Here is a 21,321-nt window from a genome sequence, read left to right as displayed (position 1 = left end):
CTATAACTGTAAAACCAGTATCCATTTATAAATCAAATACAAACAAAATTACCAAACTAATAACATTCAAATGAACAATGCTGACTTAATGTGATGGAAGATGTTTTTCTGTAATGAAGTTGCTGCTTGCAAAGGAACATCGTACTGACTGCTTGGGCGGATATTCTTTGATTTCAGCACTGTATGGAGTGAGATGACAATTCTGCCTTGTTTTCTAAAAACTTTCGAAAAGGTTCTTCTTTAGGCACTATGATATGACTTCACTTGGTTTTGCTTGGCAAGAGCCAAGGTGAACAGAATAAACACAAACTGAAATGGTTGTACTAACAATTGTGACTAAGATTCAGTTATAAACTGCAAACTGCTTATCCAGATCAGTGGGTCTCAACCCTGGCATCACCCCTAGCATCACTTTTTTTTTTTTTTTTTTTTGAGACAGAATCTTGCTCTGTTGCCCAGGCTGGAGTGTAGTGGTGTGATCTCGGCTCACTGTAAATTCCATTTCCCAGGTTCAAGCGATTCTCGTGTCTCAGCCTCCCAAGTCGCTGGGTTTACAGGTGCATACCACCACGCCTGGCTAATTTTTGTATTTTTAGTACAGGCAGGATTTCACCATGTTGGCCAGGCTGGTCTTGAACTCCCAACCTCAAGTGATCCATCCATCTCGGCCTCCCAAAGTGCAGGAATGACAGGTGTGAGCCACTGCACCGGGCCCCTGGCATCACTTTGGTATGTGCATAAAAATATAAGTAAATTAGAAATCTCTCTCAGGGTGGGGCATTAGTATTTTTACAGTGCTTTCTAGGCCATTCTAATGTGTAGCCCATACTGAGAACCACTGCTTTTGATTATCCAGAAAATGCTTATACTGATTATTCTTTGGAGTAGAATCACACAGAAACACCGCATTCAATCATTCTTATAGAGACTGTGAGGTCTTATGAGACTATGGCAGGAAGCCCCAGGGGTTTGAGAAATTGGTTTGGAGCTTGATTCCCAGGTCTAGTTGTGTGACCATGGGCAACTTAACTTCTCTTAGGTTTAGCTTCTCATTGTAAAAAGAAACTTATAATTGTACCAATCTCATACAGTGGTTGTGAGAATTAGATGAGATAATAATGTATACAAAGTGCTAAACTGAAAGCCTGGTTCCTGATTAGTGCTTAATACATGTTAGCTCTTAGCTCCTATCACTAGTTTTTTTCTTTTTTCTTTTCTTTCTTTTTTTTTTCTTTTGAGATGTAATCTTGCCCTGTCGCCCAGGCTGGAATGCAGTGGCGTGATCACGGCTTACTGCAACCTCCGCCTCCCGGGTTCATGTGAGCCGATTCGCGCCACTGCACTCTAGCCTGAGCAAGAAAAGCGAAACTCTGTCTCAAAACAAACAAAACAAAGATGGCACCAGTCAAGGAAACAGAATTCTAGGAGCAGACATGGTCACCTGCAGACTCAGAGGAAGGCCTTGTCTGTCACAGTCAGGGAGGAAGTTGCTTCACTCCTAGCAGGAGAAGGTGGCTGGTTTCCCAGGGCGTGGCAGTTCCATCAGTTGCTGGTGAGCAGCCACTTGCTTTAACGAACCGTGATGAGCAGCATCCATTCTAGGTCCTCCTGGGTCCCCAGTGGAGAGGAGACTCACAGGAAGGGGTAGAGTGGATCAAAGCCATTAATAAATCATTAGATTTCTTCTGAATTGTTTCTTCAGCATTTCTGTAGAAAAGACTCTACTTTCTTTCCCTAGAAAGACTACTCTGGAATGTAAGCAGTTGATGATCTTGGACTCTGGTTTTCCATGTTTATCATTGTTTGTTGTTTCTTTTCAGATAATTTCCCTGTAACATGTTTTCTTACTTGCCTGGTGACTTCAAACTTTATAGATTTGCTTTATAGTTCAGTTTTTAAAAAGGTGTCTTTGTAATTGAGTTCAGCTAGTAGTGGGCTAATGCTGTGGTGTTTCAGCTTTTTTTTTTTTTTTTTTTTTTTGAGACAGAATCTCACACTGTTGCCTGGGCTGGAGGGCAATGGTGCAATCTCTGCTAACTGCAACCTCCGCCTCCAGGGTTCAAGTGATTCTCCTGCCTCAGCCCCCTGAGTAGCTGGGATTACACGGGCCTGCCACCATGCCTGGCTAATTTTTTGTATTTTTAGTAGAGACAGGGTTTCACTATGTTGGCCATGCTGGTCTTGAACTCATGACCTCATGATCTGCCTGCCTTGGCCTCCCAAAGTGCTGGGATTACAGGCGTATGCCACTGCTCCCAGTCGGTGTTTCAGCTTCTGAATTTTAAAGTTGGCTGGGTGCAGGCTGACGCCTGTAATCCCAGCTCTTTGGGAGGCCAAGGTGGGAGGATCACTTGAGGCCAGGAGTTGGAGACCAGCCTGGGCAATGTAGCGAGACCTCATCTCTACAAAAAAATTTTTTTAAAAGAGGAAAAGCTGGGCATGGCGGTGCGTTCCTGTGGTCTAGCTACTTGGGATGCTGAGGCAGGAGGATTGCTTGAGCCCAGAAGGTCAAGGCTGCAGTAAGTTGTGATCGTACCATTGCACTCCAGCCTGGGCAATGGAGTGAGAACCTGTCTCAAGAAAAAATAAAATTAAATGAAAATGAAAATGAAAATAAATAAAATTTACACTTAAGGGACTTCTCTAAAGTGGATACAAAAACTTCATAAAAGCCTTCGTCTTCACAACACTGGGCCTTTAAGGCTAAGTTCTAAGAAAGAAGAGAAAACAAAGACTTATATTGTAACTTGGTGGTTAATTTAATTCATTCATATATTTAACCACAGTCAGCATGTAGTTGCTTTCCTCTAAGAGGCTCACTTTCCAAAACACAATTTGCAAAATATCTTACTTCTCCACAAGGCTCTTTGTGTTTGGTTACCTTTTATTTTTGCCAGAGTTTCTCTTATGTAGTTACTTGCCTGCCTAAGGCCCCTGGTTGATAATTGACTCTGTGAGCCCGTTTTCGTGGCATGCTCTCTGAGTCACCAATAAATCCCAAAGCCCTCCTGTATTAAATATAATACAGGGCTACATCTTTATATATGGCTACCTTCTAATCTAGGAAGCCATAAGAGACACTGATACAAAGGACTGCAGGACAACCTTCCCTTCGACTGAGCTCAGTATGGATTTCCTGGAGAACTCCGAGAGATACAGAGCATTGTTTTCAGGTATCTGACTTCTTTTGGAAAACATTTATCTTGGACATTAGTCTACAGTGGTTCTTATCAACTACCATTTTCATTATTGTGGAAATTAGTCAGTTTAGGAATTTGGGCCAATGCAATGAATAGTGAAAGGAGTTCACATATCTAAGGGGAAACGGTCTTTTCTTTTTCATTTCAGTCCTTAAGAAAGCATTTGTTTACTTCTTTACCCCCTGGCAGTTTTAAGGGCTATTGTTTCTCTGCTCTAGAAATCCATTGTATTAACACAGGACTACAAATTCACCCTCCAAATAAGATGTTAATTTATCTGATTTATACTTGTGTCCAACTGGAGCTTTTGTTTGCAAGTTTCTTGTAAAAATGTGTACTTTTTCAGTACACATAAGAGACACTAATTTCAGTGATCCATTTTACCTTCAAAATTATCTTGGTCAGGTGCTACGGCTCACACCTATAATCCCAACACTTTGGGAGACCAAGGCAGGAGGATTTGAGACCAGCCTGGGCAACTTAGCGAGACTCTGTCTCTATTAAAAATCAAAAAAATTAACCGGGCATAGTGGCATGCACCTGTAGTCCCAACTACTTTTGGGAGGCTGAGGTGGGGAAATTACTTGAACCCAGGAAGATAAGGCTGCAGTGAGCTGTGATCACACCACTGCACTGCAGCCTGGGCGAAAGAGTGAGACCTTGGCTCTATTAAAAAAAAAAAAAAAAAAAAAAAAAAAAAAAGTCTTGTGTTGCATGAGGTTTTGGGGGACAAGATGTTTTTTCTTGATTTTCAATGTTTCATAATCCCACCTCCACATTTTACTTGTGTAATGATGAGTTTATTCATTGAGTGAGACTTTGGCTCTATTAAAAAAAAAAAAAGTCTTACGTAGCATGAGGTTTTTTAGGGACAAGATATTTTTTCTTGATTTTCAATGTTTCATAATCTCATCTCCACATTTTACTTGTGTAATGATGGGTTTATTCATTGTGGGCCTCAGTTTCTAATGTGGTTTTCAGCTCTTGAAAATTCCGTCAGATGCAGTGTATAGTGTCATCAATGTAAAAAGCTGTGTTTTGTCAGGCGCTGCGGCTGACCCTTGTAATCCCAGCACTTTGGGAGGCTGAGGTGGGTGGATCACTTGAGGTTGGGAGTTCAAGACCAGCGTGGCCAACATGGCGAAGCCCTGTCTCTACTAAAAATACAAAAATTAGCTGGGTACGATGGCACCCACCTATAGTCGCAGCTATTCAGGAGGCTAAGGCATGAGAATTGCTTGAAACCAGGAGGCAGAGGTTGCAGTGAGCTGAGATCACTCTACTGCACTCCAGCCTGAGCAACAGTGAGACTGTGTCTCAAAAAAAAAAAAAAAAAAAAAGTCATGTTTTACATGTTGCTATGTATAAAACCTTGATAGTCAACTGGTCAACTGGCTTCTATGCAGACTCTGTTAATACTAGCATAACACATGACCATAAAAACTTTAAATTGGGTTAAAAACTATTTTGAGCAATTCTATTCATCCAATGGCATTTGTGGGTCATTTTTGTCTTCAACAGCAAGAAAAATGTGTAAGAAATAAAGAATTAGTAAAAATGCTTACACCAAACAATTAAATCAAAGAGTAGTTTATTAAAAAAGAATCAAAACAGAAACTCTAAGTACCAGTGTGTACATTGTACACATTTAAATGACTCACGAGAATGAAGTTTTTTTTCAAATATATTAAGATCACACCACCTTGTTGTTTATCGAAAGATATTCAAGGAGACATATCTGACTCTCCAAACTGCATCTGAGATTGCCACTTTAAACAGACCTCATTTCAAACATGCAACAACGCCACTGGTAATAAAGCTTTGGAATGGGTGCTCATTCTATTATTTCACTACAAACAGCATAGAAAGCAAGATAAGTTGGGAATTTATTCTAAAATAGAATGGAGGTTGTCATCATCTACACCAGCACTCCTCACTCCTCTGTTGCCATTTTTAGCAAGTACTGCTTGTCGATCTTGAACAGTCTCCAACCCTCTTCACTGGACAGATCAGAAGCACCTCTTCTTTTGTAGAAGTTGATGGATGGTTCATTCCATTCTGCTACCAAGAAGTGCATGCTGCTGCAGCGACACTTCATTGCAACCTATTATGAGAGAGTAAAACACAAACTCAGTGACATTTTAGCTTGCTTTCAAGACCCAATTTTTATTCCATCATTAAAATAATCCAGTAAACTTACAAATTTGGAAACCAAAAACTAAGACATACCCGGCTTAGATTCTTCAGAATTTCTGATCCTATGCCAAAGCCTAAAAAGAAAAAGCACAATTTAAAAAGTCATTGTAAGGATTTATATAACCCTGAACTCTCTTCAGTCCCTCTGCTCCGAACTCAATCGTACCTCTATAATCACTCATCACGAAGAAGTCCTCAAGATACAGTAACTTGCCAATCCACGGGTCATAGGTAAAATAGTACATGGCAAAACCAACAATGCTGTGTCCTGTAATAAGAGTATCACATGAGATGTGGAGAAGGAAAACATTTCATAAAAGTTGCAGCTGCAGAATCAGAGGCCTATCATAGGTTTTAAAAAACATACATGCATGTATTATAGAAACAAGTAGCCACGACTGTCTCATGATTTTTATGTGAGTGCAGTCCAGGCCACTGCTGGATGATCTCACTGTTCTGAAAACATGTATTTGCAAAAAGCACACATCAGAACTCACTGAAGTCAGGCTACAACTGTGGACTGGCCACTCTGCAGTCTGCTGGAAGCTCACACTCAGGAAGTGAGAACACTTTCATTACTTGCCAGAGCAAAATTGCTATGGTTTTAAACTCAACACACACATTACTCACATCCTACTGGTATACTGGTATGTTGACTTGGGAATAAGTCAGGTTTACACGGCAGTTCAGAATAGTAAATATTTGGAAGTTTACAAACTCTTGCTTCCTTAAAGGTCAGAACATCAGGCCAAAGTACAACGTTTAATTTCAGAACTTGCCTTCCAATTTACGCATTTTCAATTTGCTCTCCCCATTTGTTGAGTCAGAAGAAGCAGCACTGCCCAGAAACAGGTATTACATAACATGCACATTACTTTAAAAAGTACTCATCCCGTGTTTTCTGCTTATTTCTTCTAGCCTGAGGAACAGACGTCAGAAAAAAAGCAACCACCCAAACAACTTCCCCTTTTAGCTGAGCTGTCTTCTGACCAATCAACAGGGACCAGCCAGAAAAAAAAAAAAAAAAAAAAAAAAAAGGCATCTGACACCCTCTTAACAGGTGTCTACTATTCCAAATGGAGGCAAAGGTTTCAAATTAAACTTTCTAGCCATTTTATATTCCTTAGCAAACAGACAGGAAGCGAGTATCATAGTGGGTTTCTGATCTACCGTGTTTGAAGTGTGTGATAATAGGACCTTACCTCATTTATCATGATCATCTACTTTATTGTGTAAAGGATCTTTTAGTTACCTCCCCGCCCATCCATGTACACGGAAGGGCCATGTACATGGCGAAGCTAGAGACTGTAACCTGAAGATTGGGACAAATTAAAGAAAAAAATGTGATTTAACACAATTACAAAAACTGTTACGTTAGGGTCAAACAAGAACCATTTTATGAAACTGAATTATAACAAATGACATTATACCTAACTCTTCCGGGTCTCCACAGCACTTATACTTACTTAAGCAGCTTAAACTCTTCCGAGTCTCCACGGCACTCTGATACTTACTTAAACAGCTCTTTTAACCTGCCCTAGTATTCTCAAGTGCAGCATATCTAATTTTTTTTTTGTTCAGTAGTTTGAACACTTGCTGGCTATTTTTTCTGTCCAAGTTCTCAGTAACTTCGGCCTGTGTAGTCAGTGGTTCTACACAGCCGACACTACTTCTTACATAACACTCGGTGTCTCTGGCTTCTGTAAAGGGAGAGGGGTTACCTTCCGGAGTCCAGTGCTCTTTGGGCACTTCTGCAACCAGGCAGTGGTAAAAGGGGTGCTCTCCAAAACCATCTTCTAGCAGATCTGCAAGAAGGGGGAGCAGGGACGGTAATGGCCTCGGCGAAAGTGACAGGCACCGAACGCTTGTCCCCCGCCCCGCCACTGTTGAATTACCTTTTTCAGTTAAGATTACTTGTTCTTCCATGTATTCATATTTAGCCAGCTCCTGGGGGGATGCACATAGGAGATAGAAAAGCAGAAAATAAAATGAGGCTCCGGCCCCGCCAGCTCACAGGAAGGGAATGGGGAGGGCGAGGCGGGGTAGCGGCCGGGCCTGGGATGGGCGCAGAAAGGGGAACGGGCTGGGCTCTCACACCGGCCCAGACCTCAAGACGCGAATCACCCCACCCCGAGAAACGGAACCACCTCCACCCTACGCCCCGGGAGGAGCTCGGGCTCTCCGCTACCTTGATCAGCCGCAGTATGTCACTGCAGTCGGCGGCAGTGGCTGGGCGGATCACGAATTTAGCCATTTTCGTCTTTTGCTTTTCTTCCCTTTGCGGACCAGGCCCCTGTACTTGAATAGTAGGAGGAGGTGGTTCCTCATTCGTCTCCCGGGAGCGTCCTCTTCTCAGTCAGGCTGGCACCATGACCCAGGGAACCTCGGCGAGTGACTGATAAACCTCAGTCGACTTGCGACTAAGAGCTGCGCACTTGAACGTTGGTCCGGCTCGGCTTTTAAGCGCAAAGAAGCCCCGCCTCGGGCCGTGAGGTGGGGACCTCTCATCCAATGAGGCCGCGGCCCCGGGGCGCATCGTTTCCTCTCCCAGGCACCACCCTCTCTTCCGGGCGCCCGTGTGAACCCGGAGGACAAAAGTTGGGGCCGCGGGGCGCGCTGTGGGATTCACTAGCGGCGCCCTCTAGTGGCGCTTCGCGGAGCCTTGGCGGAAACCCTACTGGGAGCCGGTGTGTCCCCCAGTAACCTTTGCAAATGAAAGAGGGGAATTCCCTCTGCGGCCCCCCCGACAAGTGACCTTTCTCTTTTCTCCTTGGCCAGTCAGGGAAGCAAACTCAGGAACCCTGGACTTAGGATATGGGAGGAAGATTAAAGCGGCAGTTCTCAAAGTGTGACCCGGGAGACGCTGCAGATCCCAAGATCCTTTGTAGAGTTTCGGTGGCAGAACTAGTTTTAGAATAATAGACGTCATTTGCCTTTTAAACTCACAATGGAATTTTCCAGAGGCGACCTGATATCTAATGATGACACTGCTCTTATGACCAAAGGAATGTGAGCTCGTATATTCTTGCGGTTTTTAGAATTTTCTAAGGTAGGTTATTTGGATTTCCCAATTATCTTTTTTTCTTTATGCTTGTAGTTTCTAGAGTTGACAGCATATTTTTTTTCTCACTTTTCTAACCTTCTTATACCTTCTTAAATCTCTGATCTTCCTTGTCACTTGATCTTGACACCTTTCCTTCTGCCCGAGTACATTCTTCATAATTTGCTTTAGTAAAGATCTGCTTTTACTAAACTTTCTCAGTTTTGCTTATCTGAATGTGTCTTTAATTCATCTTATAATTCTTTTTTTCCGACTAGTCAAGTGCAGTAGTGAGAGTAAAATAAGGAGTTTGATCTGTAACTGACTGTGAACAATCAACTGAGATAACTCACTACCTTTGGACCAGCCCATCTTACAATTCTTGAAGGGTTTATTTCACTGTTTATAGATTTTGAGGTTCAGAAGTTTTCCTCTTTCAGCACATTGATGTTATCTGTCTTCTGACTTCGGTTGCTGTTGAAAGTTGTTGTAATCCCTACTTGCTCCATCCTCTATGCTTCATTTCCTTTAACTTTTTTTTGAAATAATTATACATTTACAGAATATGTGATGATGTCATTGCTCTGGTGAGGAAAAAAATATGTGCTTGTGTATTCCTATGTTTTTTACAATTTTCGAAGGTAAGGTCTTTGGATTCCTTGATAAGTATTTTCTCTTTTTTTGGTAGAGACAGGGTCCTCACCATCTTGCTCAGGCTGGTCTCGAACTCCTGGGCTCAAGTGCTCCTCCCACCTCAGCCTCCCAAAGTGCTGGGATTACAGGTGTGAGCCACCGCAACTGGCTGGATTCCTTGACAAGTTTTAAATGTTCTGAAACCAGAGTGTTTGGGAACATTTGGATTCGAGTATAGCTACTCCTGTATTGTACCGCCTGGCCCAAGTATTCAAGCCTTTGTGGAATGAAATGACTTTTCTTTTACAACTTTACCTTTCCCAGACAGACCCTGCTGAAGGCCTTACTTTGACAGCCCTGCCTGGGTTCAGAAATGAGTCAGAGGATGATTTTCACAGTGATGAAAAGCATAAAAGGGGCCTGCAGTGTCTGCAGTCTGTAGAAGGAGGGATCAGACTATCACCAAAAAACCACCTATAACATTCAACAAGTGATTCTCTGCCTTTGCTAGCAATATCTTGTATGTAGAAAAGAAAACAGAAGTAGATCCTCTGTTACCCTTCCTGCCCTAGGAGGATTCCACGGTTAGTGAGTCACCCTGGGAGTTTATGAAACTCGAACGTCTTTCTCAAAGATCTTTAAAAATCACTTTGATTCTCAACTGCCTAAGTTACAGCTACTAGTCTTTCCTGACAGTGTTGGCTAGACCTTATGGATGACCAGACGGCTTTTTCCTCCTCTGCTTCTGTCTAAAATGTCAGGACTTAGAAGAGCTTGTTATACATTTCAGTAATGTATAGCGGTAACAGTAAATTAGACCACTATGACTAAGCACTAGTGATAGCTGCATAACTAAAGCAAAACCAAAGCCATCTTCTGTTTGGGTTGCTTAATTTAATAGAATAGTGATTGTTTTGGCCAGGCGTGGTGGCTCACGCCTGTAATCCCAGCACTTTGGGAGGCCGAGGCAGGCAGATCACGAGGTCAGGGCGTCAGGAGTTCGAGACCAACCTGGCCAATATGGTAAAACCCCGTCTCTACTAAAAATAATTTTTAAAAATTGGGCATGGTGGTGTGTGCCTGTAATCCCAGCTACTCGGGAGGCTGAGGCAGGAGAATCATTTGAACCCGGGAGGCAGAGGTTGCAGTGAGCCAAGATCATGCCATTGCATTCCAGCCTGGGCAACAGGACGAGACTCCGTCTCAAAAAAAAAAAAAAAAAAAGAAAAGAAAAAGAATAGTGATTGTTTCATTAAAATGCATTATAATTTTTTCTGTTTATTTTGTTTTTCTGGTTTAAGTTTCTTCTTTCTTTCTTTCTTTTTTTTTTTTTTTTTTTTTTTTGATGAAGTCTCACTCTGTCACCCAGGCTGGAGTGCAGTGGCGTGATCTCCGCTCACTGCAACCTCCGCCTCCCGGGTTCAAGCCATTCTCCTGTCTCAGCCTCCCGAGTAGCTGGGACTACGGGCACACGCCACCACGCCTGGCTAATTTTTGTATTTTTAGTAGAGACAGGGTTTCACCATGTTGGTCAGGCTAGTCTCAAACTCCTAACTTCAGGTGATCCACCTACCTCGGCCTCCCAAATTGCCGGAATTACAGGCGTGAGCCACCACGCCCGGCCTAGTTTAAGTTTCATGATCTTTTGCTTTGCTTTGTCCTTATTACAAGAAGAACCTATTCTGAAAAACAGATGGTGGCCGGGAGTGGTGGCTCATGCCTGTGAACCCAGCACTTTGGTAGGCTGAGGTGGATGGATCGCTTGAGCCCAGGAGTTTGAGACCACCATGGCAACATAGGGAAACCCTGTCTGTACCAAAAATACAAAAATTTGCTGGGTGTGGTGGCGTGTGCCTGTATCCCGGCTGTTAGAGCTATTAGCCTCCCAGTTTGGGAGGCTGAGGTGGGAGGATTGCTTGAGCCCAGGAGGTAGAGGCTGCAGTGAGCCATGATCATACCACTGCACTCCAGCCTGGGTGACAGAGCGAGACCCTCTCTCAAAAAAACCAAAAGAAAACAGATGGCTAAAAAAGCCCACTGTGACTGTGTTTGTGGACATGAAGAAGCCTAGAACCCTAAGAAATTTGAATGCTTTTTGTGGCAGTGAATCACATTATACTTTTCCATTGTCATGAATGGATAGATGCAACCAACATTACATATATATATTTTTTATTTATTATTATTATTATTTTTTGAAACAGAGTCTCACTCTATTGCCCAGGCTGGAGTGCGATGGCACAATCTCAGCTCACCGTAACCTCCGCCTCCTGGGTTCAAGTGATTCTTCTGCCTCAGCCTCCCACCTGCCACCATGCCCAGCTAATTTTGTATTTTTGGTAGAGACAGGGTTTCACCATGTTGGCCAGGCTGGTCCCAAACTCCTGACCTCAGATGATCCACCTGCCTTGGCCTCCCGAAGTGCTGGGATTACAGGTGTGAGCCACCACGTCCAGCCATATTTATTTATTTATTTATTTATTTATTTTTTGAGACGGAGTTTTGCTCTTGTTGCCCAGGCTGGAGTGCAATGGTGTGGTCTTGGCTCACTGCAGCCTCCACCTCCCAGGTTCAAGCGATTCTCTTGCCTCAGCTTCCTGAGTAGCTGGGATTACAGGCATGTGCCTCCATGCCCCACTGATTTTGTATTTTTAGTGGAGGTGGGGTTTCTCCATATTGGTCAGGCTGTTCTCAAACTCCTGACCTCAGGTGATCTGCCCGCCTCGGCCTCCCAAAGTGCTGGGATTACAGGTGTGAACCACTGCACCTGGCCTATTTTTTTTTTTTTTTTTTAAGAGACAGGGTCTTGCTCTGTCACCCAGACAGGAGTACAGTGGCATGATGATAGCTCACTGCAGCCTTGAACTCCTGGGTTTTAGCGATCCTCCCACCTCAACCTCCTGAGTAACTGGGACCACAGGTATGTGCCACCATGCCCGGCTAATCTTTACAATCTTTTGTAGAGGTGGGAGTCTTTATTTTCTTCCTTTCCTTTCCTTTCTTTCTTTCTTTTTTTTTTTTTGAGACAGAGTCTTCCTCTGTCACCCGGGCAAGCTCTGCCTCCCAGCATCAAGTGATTCTCCCACCTCAGCCTCCCGAGTAGCTAGGATTATAGGCGTGCGCCACAACACCCGGCTAATGAGATGGGAGTCTTTCTATGTTGCCGAGACCGGTCTTGAACTCCTGGCCTCAAGGGATTCTCCTGCCTTAGCCTCCCAAAGTGCTGGGATTATAGGCATGAGAAATCTCATGCCCAGCGTGGAATTTATATTTAAAATGGCATATACAGGCCGGGCGCGGTGGCTCAAGCCTGTAATCCCAGCACTTTGGGAGGCCGAGACGGGCGGATCACAAGGTCAGAAGATCGAGACCATCCTGGCTAACACGGTGAAACCCCGTCTCTACTAAAAAATACAAAAGATTAGCCAGGCGAGGTGGTGGGCGCCTGTAGTCCCAGCTACTCGGGAGGCTGAGCCAGGAGAATGGCATAAACCCGGGAGGCAGAGCTTGCGATGAGCTGAGATCTGGCCACTGCACTCCAGCCCGGGCGACAGAGCGACTCTGTCTCCAAAAAAAAAAAAAAAAAGGCATATACAGCTCCTGAACAGCAGGGGGAAAAATGGCGTGAAAAAAGGGATTAATTGTCTAGCATTTGGGAAACTTTTATTTGGTTAGTGAGTCAGCAGATGAACATGCCTTTACTGAGTCTTATGTTAGGTACTTGGAGGTTTTAAAGGATGATCAAGTTTTGAAACCAGCCCTCAGAGTACACACGTTACTTTTAGAGATGTGTGTGTGGTTTTCACAGCAGAATTTAATCTTTGTGAGAAAGAGAATCCCTGTAACTGAGAAGGACTGAGTAGAGGAAGAGTAGTGGGAAGGGAATCAGCCAAGGCATTGTCTTAGGCGGTTTGCCTTAATTGTCTCATTTGATCCTTACAACTGTTTTTTTTTTTTTTTTTGAGACAGAGTCTCGCTCTGTTGCCCAGGCTGAAGTGCAGTGGCATGATCTCAGCTCACTGCAACCTCTGCCTCCTGGGTTCAAGCGATTCTCCTCCCTCAGCCTCCCGAGTACCTGGGATTACAGGAATGGGCCACCACACCTGGCTAATTTTTGTATTTTTAGTAGAGATGGGGTTTCACCATATTGGCCAAGCTGGTCTTGAACTCCTGACCTCAAGTGATCCACCAGCCTTGGCCTGCCAAAGTGCTAGGATTACAGGTGTGAGCAACCGTCCCCAGCTTAATTTTTTTTGTTTTTGAGAGAGAGTATCGCTTTGTCGCCCATGCTGAAGTGCAGTGGTGTGATCTTGGCTCACTGCAACCTCCACCTCCTGGGTTCAAGCGATTCTCCTGCCTCACCCTCCTGAGTAGCTGGGATTACAGGCATGTGCCACCATACCCAGCAAAAAAAATTTTTTTTTTGAGACAGAGTTTCGCTCTTGTTGCCCAGGCTGGAGTGCAATGGTACGATCTTGGCTCACCGCAACCTCTGCCTCCCAGATTCAAGTGATTCTCCTGCCTCAGCCTCCCGAGTAGCTGGGATTACAGGCATGTGCCACCACGTCCGGCTAATTTTGTGTTCTTAGTAGAGATGGGTTTTCTCCATGTTGGTCAGGCTGGTCTCCAACTCCTGACCTCAGGTGATCCACCTGCCTCGGCCTCCCAAAGTGCTGGGATTACAGGTGTGAGCCACCGTACCTGGCCAATTTATTTTTTCTTTAAATTTTTAGTAGAGATGGGGTTTCGTCCTGTTGGCTAGGCTGATCTCAAACTCCTGACCTCAGGGGATCCTCCCACCTTGGCCTCCCAAAGTGCTAGGATTACAGGTGTGAGCCACCACACCAGGGCCTATATATATATATTTATTAAACAGGATCTTGCTCTGTTGCCCAAGCTGGAGGACAATAATGCAATCATGGTTCACTGCAACCATGACTCCTGGACTCAAGCAATTCTCCCACCTCAACCTCCCGAGTGGCTGGGACCACAGGCACATGCCACCATGTCTGGCTAATCTTTAACATATTTTTTTTTTGTAGGGATAGGATCTTGCTAAGTTGCCTAGGCTAGCCTCGAACTCCTGGCTTCAAGCTCTCCTCCCGCCTCAGCCTCCCAAAGTGCTGAGATGACGGGTGTGAGCTGCCATGCCTGGCCCTTACAACTATCTTGTGAAGTAAGTAATAGCTCCGTCTTTCCAGTTGGCAAAACCTGAGGCTCAACAGGGGTTATAAAATTGTTAAAGCTGGGACATGATAGAGTTATGAATGTTTATGACTTAAGGCTGGTTTTGTTGGACCAAGGGCCACTGCTCTCTACCATTCTACCATGAACATTTTTTTTTTCTTTTATCTTTTTTGACACAGTCTCATTCTGTCGCCCAGGCTGGAGTGCTGTGCTGTGATCTTGGCTCACTGTAACCTCCGCTTCCCGGGTTCAAGCGAGTCTCGTGCCTCAGCCTCCCAAGTAGCTGGATTACAGGCACCCGCCACCAGGACTGGCTAATTTTTGTATTTTTAGTAGAGATGGGGTTTCACCACATTGGCCAGGCTGGTCTGCAACGCCTGACCTCACGTGATCTGCCCGCCTCGGCCTCCCCAAGTGCTGGGATTACAAGTGCGAGCCTCCGCGCCTGGCCCTATTTTCATTTTTTTTTTGGATATATACCCAGAAGTGGGATTGCTGGATCATGTTACTTAAATTTTTAACTTTTTGAGGAATCTCCCTACTGTTTTTCATAGCAGCCGCACTGTTTCACATTCCCAACAGTGTGTAAAGGTTCCAATTTCTCTACATCTACACCAACAGTTGTCATTTTGTTTTCTGCTTATTTTTTATTATTATTTTTTAAAGTGACAAGGTCTTTGTTTGTCATCCAGGCTGGATGGAGTGCAGTGGCATGATCCTAGCTCATTGAACCCTGAAGTCCAGGGGTCAAGCAATCCTCCCACTTCAGCCTTCCAAAGCACTGGAATTACAGGTGTGAGCTACCACGCCTAGCCTTTCTTTAATTTAAAAAAATTTAAAAGTATTTTTATGTAGAGATGGGGTCTCACTATCTTGGCCAGGCTGGTCTTGAACTCCTAGGCTCAAGTAATCCTCCTACATAGGCCTCCCAAAATACTGAGATTACAGGCTTGAGCCACCACACCTGGCCACCTTTCAAAAAATAGTGACAGTTAAAATAGATGTGAGGCGATATTGTGGTTTTAATTTGCATTTCTCTGATGATTAGTGATGCTGAATGTCTTTTTATATGCTTATTGTTTGTTTATACCTTTTTTGGAGATATGTCTATTTAAGTCCTTCATCTATTTTTTTTTTTTTTCTTTTTGGAGACAGGGTCTTGCTCTGTCTGGAGTGCAGTGGTGCGATCTTGGCTCACTGCAGCCTCTGCCTCCCAGGTACAAGCAATTCTCCTACCTCAGCCTCCCAAAGTAGCTGGAATTATAGGTGCGTGCCACAATGCCTGGCTAATTTTTTGTATTTTTAATAAAGAAGGGGGTTTAGCTATGTTGGCCAGGCTGGTCTCAAACTTCTGGCCTCAAGTGATCCACCTGCCTCAGCCTCCCAAAGTGCTGGGATTATAGTCATGAGCCACTGTGCCCAGCCTCCTTCATCCATTTTTAAATTGTGTTATTTGTTGTTTTGGGGTTTTTTTTTTTTTTTTTTGGAGACTGAGTCTAGCTCTGTCGCCCAGTCTAGAGTGCAGTGGTGCAATCTCAGCTCACTGCAACCTCTGCCTCCCAGGCTGAAGCAATTCTCCTGCCGCAGCCTCCCGAGTAGCTAGGATTACAGGCGCATGCCATCATGCCTGGCTAGTTTTTGTATATTAGTAGAGATGGGGTTTCACCATGTTGGCCAGGCTGGTCTTGAACTCCTGACCTCAGGTGATCCGCCCACCTTGGCCTCCCAAAGTGCTGGGATTACAGGAATGAGCCACGCCTAGCCAAAACTTAAGGTCTGTTTCCTACCAAGCATCGTGCTTAGGGAGTGTCAAAATAAATACGGCATAGTACCTGCCCTCTAGGGACTCACAATTCAATATTACAAGCCCTTAAGGTACTGGTTCTGGTCGGAAAGGATCCAGCCTTCTGGAGAAAAAGGACAGGTACAATTAGAACTGAGGGGCAGATACACGATTTGTAACCCATTCTGTGTGAACTGCCTCCTCCGGGCAGCCCTTCCTCTCTCCCCTCCTGAGACTGTGTCTAAAAGGAAGACTACTGCCTATCACTCACCTCAGAGATCAAGCCTTTAACTCCTTATAAACACTTAGGATATCTGAAAAGTGCAGTCAACCATCCTTAGGCCTCCTAAAGTATCAGCTCTTGGGTGGGCGCTATGGCTCATGCCTATAATCCCAGCACTTTGGGAGGTCGAGTCGGGTGGATTGCTTGAGCCCAGGAGTTTGAGACCAGCCTGGGCAACATGGCAAAACCCCACCTCTACAAAAAATACAAAAGTTAGCTGGACATTGTGGTACATACCTGTAGTACCAGCTACTTGGGAGGCTGAGGTAGGAAGATCACACTACTCCTAGAACTTAGCTTCTGAAATGCCACTCCTGCACATCTTGGGTTTATTCCTTTTTTTTTTTTTTTTTTTTTTTTTTTTGAGTCAGGGTGTCACTCTGTCTCCAAGGCTGGAGTGCAGAGGTGCGATCATAGCTCACTGCAGCCTCAAACTCCTGGACTCAAACAATCCTCTCAACTCAGCCTCCCATGTAGCTGAGACTATAAGTATGTGCCACGTGGCCGGGCACGGTGGCTCACACCTGTAATCCCAGCACTTTAGGAGGCCAAGGCGGGCAGATCACAAGGTCAAGAGATTGAGACCAACCTGGCCAACATGGTGAAACCCCATCTCTACTAAAAATACAAAAATTAGCCAGGTGTGGTGGTGCATGCCTGTTGTCCCGGGAGGCTGAGGCAGGAGAATAGCTTGAACCTGGGAGACGGAGGTTACAGTGAGCTGAGACTATGCCACTGCGCTCTAGCCTGGTGACACAGCGAGACTTTGTCTCAAAAAAAAAAAAAAGTATCTGCCACCATACCCAGCTAATGTTTTACTTTTTGAAGAGATGGGGTCTCATTATGTTGCCCAAGCTGGTTTCGAATTCCTGGGCTCAAGTGTTCCTCCTACCTTGGCCTCCCAAAGTGCTGGGATTATAGGTGTGGGCCACCATGCCTGGTTCACGTCTTGGGTTTATATACCTAGATTGTCCTCAGGTTTACGATTCTACACCTGATCTTATTAGAATTCAGTCGAATTTGTCTTTAATTCTCCATTTTCTCTTTGAATTCTGACCCTATCCCACAAGGAGTTTTTCTCCTCCCTAATCCCTCTCCTCTCAGCCTCTTTTCAGAATCATCTGCAAACCAGTTCTATAAATGGCTTTTATTTGGCCAAGAGGCTCATATAGTCTGAGCAACAGAAAGTAAAGATATATAATCTGAGCAACAGAAAGTAAAGGTAACGAATATAGAAAATTTTCTGATGCACTCTATCTTCAATTATTTGAAAATAATCAGGCCAGGTGCAGTGGCTCATGCCTGTAATCCCAGCACTTTGGGAGGCTGAGTTGGGCAGATCACTTAAGGTCAGGGGTTTGAGACCAGCCTGGCCAACATGGTGAAAACTCGTCTCCACCAAAAATTAGCCAGGTGTAGTGGCGCATGCCTGTAATCTCACCTGCTTGGGAGGCTGAGGCACAAGAATCTCTTGAAGCCAAGAGGCGGAGGTTGCAGTGAGCTGAGATTGCCCCACTGCACTCCAGCCTGGGTGACAGAGCAAATGAGACTCAGTCTCAAAAAAAAAAAAAAAAAAAGAGAGAAAATAATCAGTAAAGAGGGAAGGGGACTAAAACAACAAAATAATCAGTAAAGCCAATATGCTAATTCAATTCCATTTAATTCATTTATTGAGCACCTACTATATATCAGGTATCATGCTGGGTCCTGAGACCACAAAGATCAAACACGGAGAGTTCCTGACTTCCGAGAATTTGCCACCTAGAGAGAAAAAACAGAAATGTAATCAAATACATTGTGATAACTGCTTCAGTGAATAACATACCACATGATCTACAGGAAGCAGCAAAAAATTAATTCTGCCAGGATGGAGTGCTAGAGAAGTCTTGGTGACGAGGCAGCATAGTGGCCTGGAATGCTACAGAGAGGAAGTGACATTTGTGTAAAGAGAAGTGAAACTAAATTAGAGAAAAAGAAACTAAGTTATCCAAATTGAATTTTTTAGTTTCATACTAAACCCTTTATAAGAGGCTAAGAAAATTTCCAAAGAATTAAAGGAAAACATGTTTATTTGTCTTTCTGTTTCACTTTATCATATACCTAAATCCTAATTAAAATGTCATTTTAATTACAGGCACTCATGTGGCCAGGTACCACTGTATCAATGGCCCAGTTGCTAATCTCCTGGTGGGAGATTTCCCTGAGTGACCTGGCAGTGTCACTATTACTACCACCCCACATGAATCTTGTGCTGGAGGCGACTAGAGCTGTGTGTCCCTCAGCAGAAGCAGGTGGCATAAGCAAGAGTTCCCTTTTGGTTTCATTTTCAGAGGACCCCAATTGCGCACTCTGCAAGAAATAATGTGCCTCTCAGGATGGTTCCAAGCTGAGCCCAAATCACTGAGGGAGATTCACTGCTTGCTAACATGAGCTTTATTCCTGGATAAACAAGTCCCAAACCATCTTCTCCATATGCCACCAAGGTCAGGTCAAAACACACATTATCAGCTGGGCGCGGTGGCTCACACTTGTAATCCCAGCACTTTGGGAGGCCGAGGCGGGCGGATCACTTGAGGTCAGGAGTTCAAGATCAGCCTGGTCAACATGGCGAAACCCCGTCTCTACTTAAAATACAAAAATTAGCCAGGTGTGGTGGTGTGTGTCTGTAATCCCAGGTACTCAGAAGGCTGAGACATGAGAATCCCTTGAACCCAGGGGGTGGAGGTTGCAGTGAGCTGAGATCACGCCACTGCACTCCAGCCTGGACAACAGAGTGAGATCCTATGCCAAAACCAAACAACACCAACAACAAAAAAAGTGCTTTATCAAGTGCGACTCTGTGAGAGACACTCTGCTAGATGCTGGAGCCATAAGAGTGAAAATAATAGTCTCTGCCCCAGAGGGGCTCAGGTCTGGCTCCTTGATACATTTCACAGATGAGGAAACTGAAGCACTGAACTTTCTGGTTTCTTTCTCTGGGCTGGTTATGCTGTACTCCCTTCATTGAGTATTTTCCTCCCTTCATGAATTTTCAAGAGTTTCACTCGTTGCCCAGGCTGGAGTGCAATGGCATGATCTCGGCTCACTGCAACCTCCAACTCCCACGTTCAAGCGATTCTCCTGCCTCAGCCTCCCGAGTAGCTGGGATTACAGGGACCCGCCTGGCTAACTTTTTGTATTTTTAGTACAGACAGGGTTTCACCATGTTGGCAGGTTGGTCTCCAACTCCTGACCTCAGGTGATCCACCTACCTCGGCCTCCCAAAATGCTGGGATTACAGGTGTGAGCCACTGCGCCCAGCTGCACAAAAGTTTTTAAGTTTGATGTAGTCCCACTTGTCTATTTTTTGCTTTTGTTTCCGGCCAAGAGAGAATCTTACATCATGTAACATAATCATGGGAGTAACATCCTATCACATACCATATTGGTTAAAATCAAGTCACAGGTCCTATCACCACTCGAGGGGAAGGTATTACACAAAGGCATGAACACCAGGAGGCAGGATCATGAAGGCCACCATGGAGTCTCTCAACCACACATTTATTTATTTATTTATTTATTATTTATTTATTTATTTTTCCTGGCTCCCAGAACTGATGCCAAACATTTAAAGGGCAATAAAAGCCTACTTTTTATTCAACCTTTAACCAGTACTTTTTTTCTTTTTGAGACAGGGCTCTCACTCTGTCGCCCAGGCTGGAGTGCAGTGATACAGATCTTGGCTTACTGCAACCTCTGCCTCCTGGGTTCAAGCAGGTCTCCTGCCTCAGCCTCCTGAATAGCTGGGTCTATAGGCATGTGCTACCACACCTGGATAATTTTTGTATTTTTTGGTAGAGACAGGATTTCTTTTTTTTTTTTTTTTGAGACAGAGTTTCGCTCTTGTTGCCCAGGCTGGAGTGCAGTGGCGTGATCTTGGCTCACTGCAACCTCCACCTCCCGGGTTCAAGCGATTCTGCTGCCTCAGCTGCCCGAGTAGCTGGGATTACAGGCGCCTGCCACCATGCCTGGCTAATTTTTTGTATTTTTAGTAGAGACGGGGTTTCACCATGTTGGCCAGGCTGGTCACAAACTCCTGACCTCAGGTGATCCACCCGCTTTGGCCTCCCAAAGTGCTGGGATTACAGGCGTGAGTCACCGCACCCGGCCGAGACAGGATTTCTCTGTGTTGGCCAGGATGTTCCTCAAACTCCTGGCCTCACGTGATCCGCCCACCTTAGCCCCCCAAAATGCTGGGATTACAGGCATGAACCACTACGCCTGGCCTAGTCAAAACTTATTAAGGTCTGTTTCCTGCCAAGCATTGTGCTTAGGGAGTGTCAAAATAAATACGGCATAGTACTTGCCCTCTGGGGACTCACAATTCAGTATTACAAGCCCTTAAGGTACTGGTTCTGGTCGGAAAGGATCCAGCCTTCTGGAGAAAAAGGACAGGTACAATTAGAACTGAGGGGCAGATACACGATTTGTAACCCATTCTGTGTGAACTGCCTCCTCCGGGCAGCCCTTCCTCTCTCCCCTCCTGAGACTGTGTCTAAAAGGAAGACTACTGCCTATCACTCACCTCAGAGATCAAGCCTTTAACTCCTTATAAACACTTAGGATATCTGAAAAGTGCAGTCAACCATCCTTAGGCCTCCTAAAGTATTAGCTCTTGGGTGGGCGCTTTGGCTCATGCCTGTAATCCCAGCACTTTGAGAGGCCCAGGTGGGTGGATCACTTGAGGTGAGTTCGAGACCAGCCTGGCCAACATGGCGAAACCCGTATCTACTATAAACACAAAATTTAGCCGGGTGTGGTGGTGCACGCCTGTAATCCCAGCTACCAGGGAGGCTGAGACAGGATAATCACTTCAACTTGGGAGGAAGAGCTTGCAGTGAGCCGAGATTGTGCCATGGCTCTCCAGCCTGGGTGACAGAGTGAGACTCCGTCTCAAAAAAACAAAACAAAACACCAAAATTTAGCTGAGCATGGTAGCAGGTACCTGTAATCCTAGCTA

General features: G+C 44.7%; 2 protein-coding genes across 2 annotated transcripts in view; one reads left to right on the top strand and one right to left on the bottom strand.

Annotated features, from left to right (window-relative positions):
- Positions 1-4,774: 4,774 nt before the first annotated feature.
- SAT1 (spermidine/spermine N1-acetyltransferase 1) lies at positions 4,775-7,933 on the bottom strand. The gene is made up of 6 exons (XM_010382136.1): positions 7,585-7,933; positions 7,292-7,343; positions 7,118-7,201; positions 5,563-5,664; positions 5,430-5,470; positions 4,775-5,304 (listed from the first exon to the last, which is right to left on the bottom strand). The coding sequence occupies exons 1-6, from the start codon at positions 7,648-7,650 to the stop codon at positions 5,134-5,136; spliced, it is 516 nt and encodes a 171-aa protein (XP_010380438.1). The 5' UTR covers positions 7,651-7,933; the 3' UTR covers positions 4,775-5,133.
- Positions 7,934-8,074: 141 nt separating this feature from the next.
- ACOT9 (acyl-CoA thioesterase 9) overlaps positions 8,075-21,321 on the top strand; it is a 77,443-nt gene continuing 64,196 nt past the window's right edge. Inside the window, exon 1 of the mRNA XM_030933953.1 lies at positions 8,075-8,445. The gene's annotated coding sequence lies outside the window, so the exon portion shown is untranslated. The remainder of the gene's footprint in view (positions 8,446-21,321) is intronic.

The sequence above is a fragment of the Rhinopithecus roxellana genome, chromosome 7, assembly GCF_007565055.1.
Source record: "Rhinopithecus roxellana isolate Shanxi Qingling chromosome 7, ASM756505v1, whole genome shotgun sequence".
NCBI classification, from domain to species: Eukaryota; Metazoa; Chordata; class Mammalia; order Primates; family Cercopithecidae; genus Rhinopithecus; species Rhinopithecus roxellana.
The sequence above is the reverse complement of the archived record's forward strand: the minus strand, read 5'-3'. Positions and strand labels throughout refer to the sequence as shown.

Excerpts from the sequence above, each read along its gene's own strand:
- SAT1 (XM_010382136.1), bottom strand. The coding sequence starts at position 7,650 with ATGGCTAAATTCGTGATCCGCCCAGCCACTGCCGCCGACTGCAGTGAC. Across the intron at positions 7,344-7,584 it reads ACATACTGCGGCTGATCAAG|GAGCTGGCTAAATATGAATA; the intron begins GTAGCGGAGAGC and ends GCATCCCCCCAG. Across the intron at positions 7,202-7,291 it reads AGTAATCTTAACTGAAAAAG|ATCTGCTAGAAGATGGTTTT; the intron begins GTAATTCAACAG and ends CCCTTCTTGCAG.